This window comes from Numida meleagris, chromosome Z, assembly GCF_002078875.1.
Source record: "Numida meleagris isolate 19003 breed g44 Domestic line chromosome Z, NumMel1.0, whole genome shotgun sequence".
In the NCBI taxonomy this organism is placed as follows: domain Eukaryota; kingdom Metazoa; phylum Chordata; class Aves; order Galliformes; family Numididae; genus Numida; species Numida meleagris.
This window is the reverse complement of record NC_034438.1, coordinates 28331442-28344874: the sequence shown is the minus strand read 5'-3', so window position 1 is coordinate 28344874 and position 13433 is coordinate 28331442. Positions and strand designations below refer to the sequence as shown.

Sequence of the window (13433 nt, the reverse complement as noted above, 5' to 3'; positions counted from 1 at the left end):
GGCGACTGGAGGAAAACTCTCTGTTAAGCATTTTCTTCTAACAGGTTAACAATAAAGCATTTATCTTCTTCTCATAAGAAAGCAGGTTATGAAAGGTTCAGAAAACAAGTCAGGAGAAGCTTGTTATGCCCCTCCTTAAGCACAAAAAAACCCCACCTTTCTATTCTTCTAGATACTATGGAAAACACTCAGTTACCATCCACAACACATGCAAGAGACAAAAAATAACCGATTTCGAAAATAAAGAACTATCCATTTCCTGATCAAATCAGGAAAAAATCAACAATAAATCAAAAAACTGGGGATAACAGATAAGAGCAGGGTAAAGTTTGCAGGTTACTCAGTGCCTCAAAACCACAAAAAATAGCACTGGCAAAAAAAAAAAAAGAAGCTGTTGATTGCTCCAGCTGTTTTTTAATATAAAAAAATCCTTCATATATCTATGCATGTATTTATGTATACGCAAATGAAGTGCCTATTGTCATAATAATAAGCATTCTGTCCCTCTGAGTATTGGCACAGTACTTCTATAAACAACATGTGACACGCAGTGAGAAAATTAACTGCCCTTTCAGCCCAGGTGACATTATTTTTCAGCCAGATTTTTTTTTTTTTTTACAATCTAGTCTAGTTTACCATAGATTCTAAGAAATACTTGCAACAGAAAATGAGTGTGCAAGAATTAGCAAATTTTGAATGGACAGGTCATTATTTAGGAGTACAGACTTAAGCTGGTTTAAGATGTTCATCCACTTAAATGGAGAGTTGGACATTAGTTATGTCTGAACAAAAAAACCAAAACACAGTCAATTTATAGTTGTATCATCTACTATTTTTGAAATTCACAGCCTAAATTTCCGAAGTGGGATGACAGTTCACGAAGTATCCTACTTACAATTTTTACAGATGAAAGTTGTTTATTATAATTAAAAACAGGATTCAGATATTTTAAAACAGTACTTGTTAGCTGTATTGTAAAATCAGTATGCTTCTATTACATTACAACTGTCATCACTTCCAGTACTGTAATGTATTTGCTTTATTTTATCCTGGTGACACTTATCAATTTAAATTTATGTTAGAGTCAAATTCATATATTATTCTCTTACTTCAACTGCAGATAATATTGAAACAACATACCTGAACTCTGAATTTCCAGGTTGTCCCAACGGGAACACCAGGTATAGGCCCATAATGATTTGAAGGAACAATAGTGCATTCCTTAGTGCGACCAACACAGGCCATGCCCTAAAAATACATCAGACAGAATGAATCGGTATTATAATATTGAAACTTAGTTGCAAAATAAGATGCAGATGTCAAGAAATCTAATCATTGTAATAAAGACATACTTTAAAATGCATTAACAATTGTTAAAAGGAATGTTTTAAGTAATGCGTGCTTACAGTTTTTTGGGGGGATTGGGAGTTGTTCTTTTTGCTTTTACCTCCAGTCATCTTAATAATTCTTCCACCTCTTTAACTGTCAGTAGATAATGGGCAGGATTCAACATTGTCTTAATGTCTGTGTAACCCAGTACTGAATTTTGTGTAGTGCATATTTAATTATAGATGTAGCACATACATGAACAATTAGAGTAATAGCTATTTCTAAAATACACTCTACCTTGCCCCAGTCTCTCTGGCTTTCAGTACTGGCAGATGGCATCTTTGCTTTCTTTTTACTCTGTTTGAGCTTTTCTCCAGCCTTTACAACTTCATTAGAATCATTTTTGCAGGAAGGACAATACCTAAAAAAACGGTTTTAGTACATTCTGAATTACTTCATAATAATGGCAATACATTTCCTGGAGCCAAAATAGTGTCAATTGGTTTATCTTGACTGAATATTTCAAGCTAGCAAATATATACCACTCTCAAGCGGCTAAAGCCTGCAGTGAAAAAGTGAACCCAACATGAACAAACACTGTCAACTTTAAAATAGGGCATTTCAATATTTTTTTAAGGTAGAGTGTTAGAGGCAATACATTTCTCTATTCTTTCTCACACGATGTGTGAGATGTCCCAAGCTTCCTGTATTCTCTCTTCATTCTGTCCTCTGTTGTGCAGACCACGTAAAGGAGAAGATAGCCAAGATTAGTTTGCTGCTGACCAGTGGTTATGGTTTGTTTGTATGTCCTGCCCGCTCTACCCTTATTTTCTGTTTCTACTGCCCTACATTTCATTACAGACATCTAAATGTGAAACAGAGCCAAGAAACCCTGTAATGTGTAGACAGACACACACACACACGCTCAATCCTACCCCACAATGCCTAAGGCACTTGGAATATAGCACTGGAACTGATTCCAACTAACACAAATCCAACCTGGTAGGAAAGAAGGAGATAGCAGCATGTGGTGACTACAGCAGAGAGAGAAAAGCAGTACACTGGTCCTGTTACTGTTTCTAATAACATTTTCATCCCACTCCAAGAATGCCCATGGAAAGGCAACTGTTTATGTTTCCAGCTGCTATAGGCTAAGTTTGGCACATACGCCTTAGTGGAAGAAACCTAACCTTAATAGCATTGATAACCTTATTTAGATGACTACCACTACTGCCACAATTACAGCTACTATTACTACTGCTACCACTGTTTTGCATTTATTAACTAACTTTCGCATTTGGTTACCAACAGGAGAGTTAACAATTAACATCCGCAGGAACAGCCTTCACTAGTAAAAGCGTTGAACCATTAAGATAACAAAACTACATTGACAAAAAAAACCAAAAAATAACACAAGATGCTGAATTTGTCTATCACTAAAACTTTGAATGACATCATAGTTGTTTGAAAAAAGAAGCATGCAGTGGCCACCTACAAAGAAGGAGCCTGTGAAGACAGGCTGAGAGAGATGGGGATGTTCAGCCTGGAGAAGGCTCTGTGGAAACCTGACAGCAGCAGTTCAGTATCTAAAGGGGGGATATAAGAAAGGACTCTTCATCAGAGTCTGTTGTGATAGGACAAAGGGAAATCGGTTCAAACTAAAAGACAGATGATTTAAACTGGACAGAAGGAAGAAGTTTTTTTGCAATAGGGGTAGTGAGGCAGCGCAACATGTTGCCCAGAGGGGTGGTAGATGCCCCATCCCTGGAGACATTCAAGGTCAGGCTCTAGGGGGCTCTGAGCAACCTGATCTAGCTGTAGGCATCCCTGTTCATTGCAGGGAAGTTGGACTAGATGACCTTCAAGGGTCTCTTGCAACTCAAACAACTCTGTGTGTGATTCTGTGTGATAATTTAAGTTCACAAGGTGAATTTAACACTGGAATTCCTTGCTACATGATAGGGTAACCATGCTATTTTCATACTTTTTAAACTGAGGTTTGTATGGAAAATTAAATAGTGTATATCATCAGTGCTAAACTGATAGCCTCAACTCTGGAAAAGAACCTTATTAGCATTTCCCAAAGTGCAGACTTATACCCTACTGGTAGTTTGCCAAATTTTTCCACTTCCACAATGAACTAGATCCAGCACAAAGTTAAGGATCACACAGCCATCATCCTCTGCTAGTATGTGAGAACACTAGATAATCTTTAAGGTCCCTTTCAATCCAAGCCATTCTATGATTCTAAGAAGTTGTGAGGACACAGACATCCTCTTTGATAGGACACACTGCTTTGCCCAGTGTAACTGCACAGCTTCTATGGAACCATTAACACTGCAGAGGGCTAGTATCACTAAGTATCTCAAAATTAACAGTTAAAGAGACATCTTCATAACAGTACCAGTCCCACCCAATGACTTAATTCACAGATGCAGCAATTTATTTACTTAAATAAATCTTAAGGTTCATATTGTTACAAAACAAACAAAAAAAAAACAGTTAAAATGCTTGACAGCCTTCTTGCAAGATATTTTATATGAATACTACGGGTATATTTTACATTATACGAATTAAGCTTCAACTATTTGTGGAAACTCATAACCTATTGGCAAGAAGTATTAGCAGTAGGGTCCAGACTTGCACTTAACCCACAACCTGAGAGATTATAAACGTTGTCTGTCAGTTCAATTTCCCTATGGTCATCTATAGAAGAGCTCATTTTCTGTATGGAGAAAAACTATGCTATTTAGTTATGGTCATGCCATTGGAAGACAGTAGGGAGATCTGAAAAGCAATTGCAACACTGAAAAATCATGCATTCTTCTTTTTTGTAGACTTATTTTGTAAACTTTTTTTGTAACACTCTGAAGTAGTTAGATGTTCCTAAGAACATCTCATAAGAAGCTTTTAAAAAAGAATAGGTGCCAGTGAATGTCAGAGCAGTAATAACTAATCAGAACAATCTTCTGAGGCACTCTGCAGGCCAAGAGAATCTTAGCACACTAGAAAGAGACACCAGTGGCTGGTGATATTTCAGCATTAGTAAACACATGAGTAAATGAGCTGTGCATCTGAAGGTGCAGAAAAAACTGGTGAGAATAAATTGCTCTCAGAGTAGAATGAATGATTTGGGAGTTTTGTGGGAGGTGGGTCATACATATATATATATTTGCTTCAAATATATATATATTTTTATCAGAAACTTTATCATGACGAAATACTGCTGTAGTACTGGATGAGAGCTGAAGAAAAATGGACTGAACACTATGAATGAAGCCAAAAAAGAACTTCCCAGCTGCTATGTCCAAAAGTTAAGCACAATTAGGTAAGAATAGTGTTTAAGGACTGCAGTAAATAAAAAACCACTTGCATGTTGAGAACAGTTTCCAATACATGACATCAATTCATTAATACTGGCAATTAGTAGGAAGCTAGGAGATGTCATGCACAGAAGAGCAATCTGCCCTGACAGTAGCAAACTTGGAGATACTTAGGATTAATATGCTGCATAATAAACAGTGCTGCATAAACACTGTCAGTCTGCATATGAATGAAGTGGTAAGTACACAGGCAATACTGAAATAAATGTTAATTTCAGTTCCAACAACCCATATGTATTTCCAGCAGGTAGTGAAAATATTTTTAGATAGTGTTTCAAGTGTTTCAAAAACAGTGAATGCAATCCTTCTCAATGAAGCAGTTCCATGGAAAAAGATATAACAGTATCTGTGAGGTCAAATGTATGCACTGAGAAACACCTACCAGTGTTAGTGCTCTCAATTGCTTAATCACGCATCAGCGTAAATACTGAAGGAGCTCCTTAAAAATGCAGTGCCACAGAAAACAGGCACAGCATTAGACACTTACCAATACACAAACCTACTTTGAACGTGGCATCCACTACAGTATAGTACATTGAGATATTTATTTCCAGAGAATGTTGAAACTTCCACTTAAATGGATTTTTTAGGTGAAGTGTACAGTTCCTCGAAGATTAATCATAAGGCCCAAAAATATTCCATAAAATGTTATCTGTTGACATCTTAGACATTTAATGATGTCTACATAATGGAAAACTTTATTAGAATGACATTCTATTTATTACTCATTTATAAAGGATTAGCATCTCATCTAAACCACAGACAGGTTATAAATACAAATAGTGTAAATTGTAGATAGCTAATAAAGACAAAAAATGGCACAGCCCAAGATAACTTAATGGGCTGCTACTGGCTCCATGCAGACTGACTTCAAAACACTATTATCTTGATTTGACAGTGTGAGTTAGCTTGGTTTTCCTGCTGACTGAGCCAAGGACAGTAGAAATGGAGAATGGCAAGCTGGTGGATCTCCCACAGCAGGAGAAAGGAATGGGGTAGAGGCAGTCAGAAGATACAGGGATGTCACAGGGCCAGTAACAGGATTAGAGGGTGAAAGGAAAGAGAAAAGTGAGGAAACAGAGTTGTTCAAAAAGGAGCTTGAACAACATTAAAAGACAGGGAATAACCACTGCAGATAAATACAATCAGGTCAGGCAATATAATAATGATCAAAATGAATACAATGAACAAATTTTTTAAACTCAGTAGTGACAATTAAAGCTTACTACTAATCCTTTATGAATGATTTTTAAAAAAATTATCTTGACAGAAAACATAATATATTTATATTAAGTGGATAGGTGAAAAACAGAATTATGAAAATTCTTCAGTTCTGTCCCTCATGAGGTGCAAATAACAAAGAGGTACCTTGTGCAGAATGGTAATATAGATAAGTAAATCATCCTTGTATATTTACCAGTCCTCATCTTCTGGTATCTTGCTTAAGGGAGGGTTCAGGCAGTATATATGATAAGCCATATTACATTCATCACACAGGAGTTGCATGTGAGCATCCTGTTTTCCACCACACAAATAACACGAACAAAACCGGCATTCCTTATCTGGATCAGCCCTACAGTGCTTGCACTCAGGGCCACTTTTTCCTGTCAAAAACAAAGAAAAAGTCAAATGCCATGTATCCTAGATAACAGTATTAGTGTAGCAATAGGAAATAATTATTTCTACACTTGAAAACCACCCTCTTGAAAATGATTTTTTTCCGAACAATTGCTTTTATTTGACTATCTAGGCTAAAGGGATGTCTTCTGTTGTATAAACAAGCAGCACTGAGAATGACCAACAGAGCTTCTCTTTTTTTCTCCCCACTAGCCCATCATGCCTCAGCACCTCCAACATGCCACCTGCATACTCTCCCTACACACAGAACCTTGCACAATCTTTAGCTGGAGGATTCTTAAAAACAGCCATGAAGAAGAATCTGCAACTAGGTAATTGGTAACAGCCAAATAAAGAAAAAAACTACAGTCTAGAACAGCTGTTTTCCCCTTAAAACTAAGTTTAGAGTTGCACAGAAGAATTAGCTAAGTTCATAAACACCCCAAAATCATCAGTTGCTCACAATAGCAGTTCAGTTTACACACAAAGAAGCATCAACTTTCTGTTTCAGCTCATGTGGAAATTTGGACTCACACACAAAAAAGCCCAAACACTGGCACTGGTTTTCCAAAAGATGGAAAAAATGCTTTTACAGAACGAAAGAGCACTCAGTAGCCTACAACAGACATGAAAGAGTAGAGGCAAGAAACACTGAATATATAGAAGAGAATTTTCAAGATTTACAAGAAAACCATTTTAAACAAATGGAAAGTCCAGAGAAATGAGAGAAGACTTCAGAAGAGAACTTGATCACCGTTGAAGCAATCCTTCATTAAAAGAAAAATAAAATAATCACAGAATCATAGAATATCCTGAGTTGGAAGGGAACCATAAAGATAATTAAGTCTTTACATGTTCATACACACGTTCTGCGTGAAAATCATCTAGAAATGCCATGGAAGTGAATTTGAGCTTAAACTAGCCCAGTACAATAATCGAATACTTCCAAGATGGTCTGGAAATATTTTTTCACTTGAAAGAAGTAAGTGCTTTTGAATAAAAATGCCAGGAAGACTAGAAACCTATTTGGGAGTTCAGAGTTGGAAGTAGGAATCTAGACAACTGAAATAATATATATATTTTTTTTAATTTAAGAATATACAAAAATAGAAAGGGTTACTACCTTTCTTCACCCATTATGTGAAGTTTACAAATTGAACTTCTGGCCCTCTGGTCCTACTATAACATTCTATAATTTTATCCTCTTGGATGGACAGACTGTTCATCTGAAGCTTTAAGATAGCTACAAGCTGTCAGAATTACGATAAAGTAGGAAGAACAGGCTTTTCTTTCTGGAAAAAAAAAAGCGTTAAGTAGTACTGGTTTCTGCTAGTACTTCCACTTTAAGAGAAAGAAGGTGAGAGAGGATACAGTAAAGAGAAACCTTACTTGTAATAACATTTTAACTAGTGATAATGGCCCTCAGTTTGCAAGAGTACTTTAACATGTACTCTCTTACTGTACTCTAACTGGAAAATCTCAGTGCAAGCTCAGAAAGGGGAATAGGGAAGACTAGGCAAGCAAATATTCTTTTGAATACAATTCTAGAAGAAAAAATTAACCATGAGTTACAGTAGTTCAAATCCTGAAATAGCTGGAATATCAACAATTAAGATAAATTTTCTCAGATAGGCAAACTATCTGAGAAACGTCTGAATTGTTTGATAATATCTACTCAAAATGACAATGTGCCAAGAAGAGCAGCATGATAAGGACAGATGAAATTATCCACATCATAATCTCTGCCAAAAATAGGCCAAAGTAATTAGTCATACAAAAACTGCCACTTTCATTCTCTGGAACAAAGCCTTAGTGAATATGGCCATGATGTCACAAGCAAATACATTAATAAGAAATCTGAAGAGAAGATCTTCAAAGTGAAAACAACTAAGCAACCCACTCTAACCTTAAACTCCATACAGCCTTTAGGAGATACTGTGAACTAAGAATATTACACAAATAGAGAAGGGTACAAATGAAAAATCATAATATTTAAGAAAACATTGCCTGTTCTCATAAAAAATTTAACCCTTAGTGAAACAGGACTTCTTTCATACTCAAGGACTTCTGCCTTCCTGACACACGTCAGGATAAGAATTTTCAAACTCCACAGGTATCTCGCCCCAGAGTTCTCTGACTAGTATAGGACAACACTATTCAAGGACAAAGTTTCATCTTCTCTTAGCTTTATTTCTTATTTTACTTCACCATAAGTTGTTGTTTAAGTTGATACATTTAGAAGCTGGAAAGCTTATTAGTTCACTGTAAGTTAGCTTGCTTGCATAACATAAGCCATCAACATAAATACTTCTTTTAAGAGCTGATTCCAGAATAGAAAGAAAGATAGTTAATTTACCAGACGAGTTTTGGATACTTTTACATTTTTCCTGAACATACAGAGCACAAAAAGAATAACTATGGGTTTGTGGAAATACCATTTGCCCTCACAACATAATAGACATAACAGAAAATGTGATCAACATGAATAAGATATCAGCATAAAACTTTCATGGAGAGAAGCTCTAGACTGAAAAAACTTATCAGAAAGAGGGACTGGAATGCTAGATGTTGTGCTATGTCTACATTCCTTCTGGATGACCTTGAGCAATACTTTTCATAACTGGAAGAAGTGCACCTACCTGCAATTTGTAAGAGAAAAAAACAGAAAAGTTGAAAAACAGAAGAGAATGACTGACAATGAAAAATTACCAGCTACAGATAGAACACCTAGTGAGATATCATGGAAAACATGATCAGCAAATTTGTAAGGCCACGACCACCAGCTCTTTAACAAGCCTCAATGACACAGATCAGATACACTTAAAAAGTGTCTCAGTGTATTGCTTCTAGCAAAGTCTACTCTGGAGAACTTTTCTTTGTACTTTCCAAATGGAAGTAATCTTCTAGGCTGACTCTTCTCCAAGGGTTCATCTGAAGAGAAAGGAAGCATCTTAAGAGTGATGATGAACCAACCTGCACATGGCTGTATCTGTGGTATTTCTGAAACAAGCAAAACTCTGTCCAAGCTGTCAACATCAATTCAAGTCAAGGCTGACGAAACCCCAGGTAAACTGTCTCCCTTTTGAAAAATCTCAGAACAAATGACTGAGCTCTCCTACAAAAACTCACTACTCTACCTCATCTGATAAATAACAGACAAAAAAACCTTTTCTGTTTTTTACCACCATGCGTTGTCTAGGCTTACATAATTTATTGTGTTTTCCATTACAAAACTAGTTTGTTCAGTCAAAGATTAGCAACAGTCTTTCTTAAAATAAATAAATAAATAAATAAGCAAGCAGAGGTTGAATTACTTATTCAGTTAAACGATACCTGAAGTTTTTGGCATTCTTCAATATACATATGAAATTCAAACTGCCATTTTCATTACCTGACTTTAATTTCTCATGTTTCTGCTTTTAATCTTGTTCATCACTGAAATACACTGACTATCCTTGGTCATATTGAGGCAGGTCTGTTCGTCCCTACCAGCACAGTATACTTGGGTTGCACGTATTATTTTGCATTCTCTTGTTTTACAGGAAGAGTTATCTCATGTTTATTTTACTCATTTTGATTCTAAAGGAAATAATGTAGGTTGAAGTCCAGCTTTTATTTCCATTTTACATAGAAATATTTGATATTTATTAACGAGTATGTAACTTCTTAATTTTCTAACAGGATTTAGTTATGCCGTTTGTCCCGAACTGCAGAATCGAGACTTCCATTCCGTCATTACAAAATAACTACCTTATATTTAAATGCAACAGGTAAAATTATATTGACACACCATATACATTTTTTCCAAATTGACATGTACAAAGCCTAAGTAACATATAACCATGGAAAAAACAATTTTCCTGCACTGTTTTCCCAGCTAAGTAGTTATTCTAACTTTCAGAAAGGACACAAACAGCAGCTTCATATAGGCAAAAATACAGTCAGTACATTCTCTGATGGTGCTCACAACAGTCTCATGGAGCATTTAAGGCCAGTCAATTTCACCTGGTATTGCTGTAACAAGATTATACCACTCTTCATAGCATACAAGCACATACAAGCAAGATAAAGTAGCTGTGCAGGCAGATAGATGCATACATATTTAAAATTTTCAAATATAAACTAGGACTACAGAAGTACAGTTGAGAGGCAAAGACTGTACTGCTTATGGCTTACAGCTCAACAGATGCACACTGTGCATAAGTGAGCAATGACAAGACTTACTACAAAAAACAGAATCACATGAACATTGTAAGTGAAAATAAAGAGTTTGAATTTGAAGCAATAAAAACAACAGGCAGCACAAGAAATAGAGAATACAAAATGAATAAATACCCACTCAGGACTCAAATGGTCCTACTTAACCAATTTTGTAATACGTAACATAGTAATTATTTATTTTCTTAACATATACACATTTCAAAATTAATTCATTAAACAGAAGATGTGTGGGAAGAACTAAAAAAATGTTATGCCTTTTAAAAAGTTTCATAAATAATTATGTTTGCAAAATAAGTAAATATATAAATGTGAAGCAGTACGTTTAAAATTTCTCATGATATCATTTATAAAAATAAATACTTGCTTTCAGATGTTGCAAAATCCCTTTGATTTTACTAAAATAAGATAAACAGGATTTTTTCTGTGAGCAACCTGAGGAAAGTAGATCACACATAACGAGAAAAGAGTTGTGAAAAATTCATTTACAGAAATTAATATTTGTACTTTCAGAGTACCACTTCAAATGGAATATGATTTCTAAAAAAATTTGTTTCTTCAGATGACTGCAAATAAGCAGAAAGCAGACTAATTCTTGTGCATTCATAGCTATCTACAAAAGCTCTGAAAAACACCTGGAGTCTAAATCTAAAACATTATGTATCTGCTTCATTTTTTAATTCAGAAGCACCTACTGGTAAAGGTAGAGATCAGTCTCTCAGCTTCACTATTATAAATAGTGAAATTTTATCACTCCTAATTGCAGTGTATTTTTAAACTTTGGACAAAATGTCACATCACTTTTTATATATGCTACCACCAACTCCTTCCTTTGGCTGTGGGGAGGATGAGGAAATAAGGCATAGTTATTTTTAGAAGGCTATGCAGGGCCAAATAACCATTCAAATATTAATTATCTGATTCTTTTCAAGGTTTGACATTAAGTTCTTTTTTTTTTATATATATAATTCTAATGTAATGAGAGGGTTAAAGAGTACTACCACATACCAATTCTGTCTTTGACATTTATTAATTTACCAGAAGTCCACATGAAATGTCAGCTGTCACAGAAGTTCTGGTGATCTGAACAACTGTTTAGCAACTTAACTATCATTATGAACTCATTCTGCACAGCTCATTTGGAACAATCCCATTTCCTTGCTCATGAGTGGTAGAACAAAGATGTTAAAAGTCACCTTACAGTAAATACAGTTTTAGAACAGAAATCTATAAATTCTGTTATTGCTTTCCTGCACACGGAAACATTCACTATTACTTTTGCATTCCAGTTCTTATTTTTAAAGAAACATCATTCAAGTATTCCATTTTCAGGTCTATTCAAATGACAAAAAAAAAAGAAACACATACTTTTGAAATCTCCATCACCAAATGTCAATGGGTAAGCTCCTGGCTTTTCAATCTTGTACATTTCCTCTATAAAAAGGATTTTACAATCATTTATTGTGTCTTCTGGGCCTCTGAAAAATAAAAAGTACATTCAACTTATTTCTCAGATCTAGATTCAGTACTTTATGAGTCCTAAGCAATGGGAAATTGGCATTTCTTTTTTTCAGTGCTTATTCAATTCACACACAAAATTCTGTGTAATACTAACTTCTACCAAAACCAAAACACATACTCATTACACTCACATGAACAAGAGACTAGCTCACTGCCCTCAGATTACCTGGCTGCTGTGTCACAGAATGTAACTGAGTGCACCCTTACTGACAGCCATCCATAACACTGCAATTCCATTTCTACAACCACAAACTGTTTTATTGGCTGAATACAGTAGACCAGACAAAATCATATCCATTTTAATGAAAGTATATTGTTAGAAATAAACCAGGACTGTGACTTACAATACACAATAATGGATACTACTTGGAACCTGTAGAGTAACAAAAATGATAAAGATAACTGTAAACTAATAGAAAGCTTCAAAAGACTTTGAAAATATTATGAAAAACTAAAATCCAGTCCTGCAAACAATATTGAATTTTATCTATGAAGAGTAATCATTTTAATGACAGAATTCAATGCAAAGTCCACACAACAGGCAAATAATTTATGACTCCACAACATTAATGCTGGAAGCCTTCTAGAGGGATTAGGAAGCATTAAATGTAAAGGTGTTCACTTGCTTCCAGTGAATTTACTAAAATTCTACTTCAAATATAAATGTAGCAGGAAAGAAAAGGTTATACAAATCCAACACTTCTAAACTGCCTCTTTTTCCTCCTTCCTCATGGTATTGTGCATTTTTCAATGTACTAACTAATTTAGAACTGATTACTAAATTTCAGTATAATCCATCCTGGAAGAAGAGCACAGCCTCATTAACTTCACTGAATCGTGTGTTATTATCAGTTTGATACAACAGAAAGGAATTTGCTTGCAGGAGAGCTTTATTTCTTGCAGAGAATGATACGAGCTATTAAAACGAAGTCTGAAGGAGATTTGGGTTTGTTGAACTTCTCTTCAAAAATCAGTCTAACTCTTCTACTGCTGTACTCCCACCTTTGGTTCTAGCAGATCTCTTCAGAATCTGAAATTACACAAGCAACTAAAGGAATACAGACCACAAATGTCCTGGCTTGAATTACAAAGCTTATAAAGTTTGACATTTTATCAAGACTGTTATGTTTGTACTTAAAATATCCATTGAGAATGCTACAACAAAAGAAACGCATTTGTTTCTTCTCTGCCATACAGAGACTTTAGATGTCCTGGACAGTATATAAAAGTAGTAGCACATAGTCCAAATTAGCAAAGAGTAATGATTATACAGATATTTAGAAGTTTTTGTTATGAATGAAAAAACAAACAATCAACAAACTAATGCACTGTTCACAGTTCAGTATTTGAAAGAGGTTATGCAAG

General features: G+C 35.2%; 1 protein-coding gene across 3 annotated transcripts in view; it reads right to left on the bottom strand.

The window, feature by feature from the left end:
- UHRF2 (ubiquitin like with PHD and ring finger domains 2) overlaps window positions 1-13433 on the bottom strand; it is an 81784-nt gene that overhangs the window by 16234 nt on the left and 52117 nt on the right. For all 3 annotated transcript variants that reach the window (XM_021379748.1, XM_021379749.1, XM_021379750.1), the window contains 4 exons: window positions 11916-12025; window positions 6130-6316; window positions 1627-1750; window positions 1141-1248 (listed from right to left, as the gene is read on the bottom strand). In XM_021379748.1, coding sequence (XP_021235423.1) covers window positions 1141-1248; window positions 1627-1750; window positions 6130-6316; window positions 11916-12025 — 529 coding nt within the window. The remainder of the gene's footprint in view (window positions 1-1140; window positions 1249-1626; window positions 1751-6129; window positions 6317-11915; window positions 12026-13433) is intronic.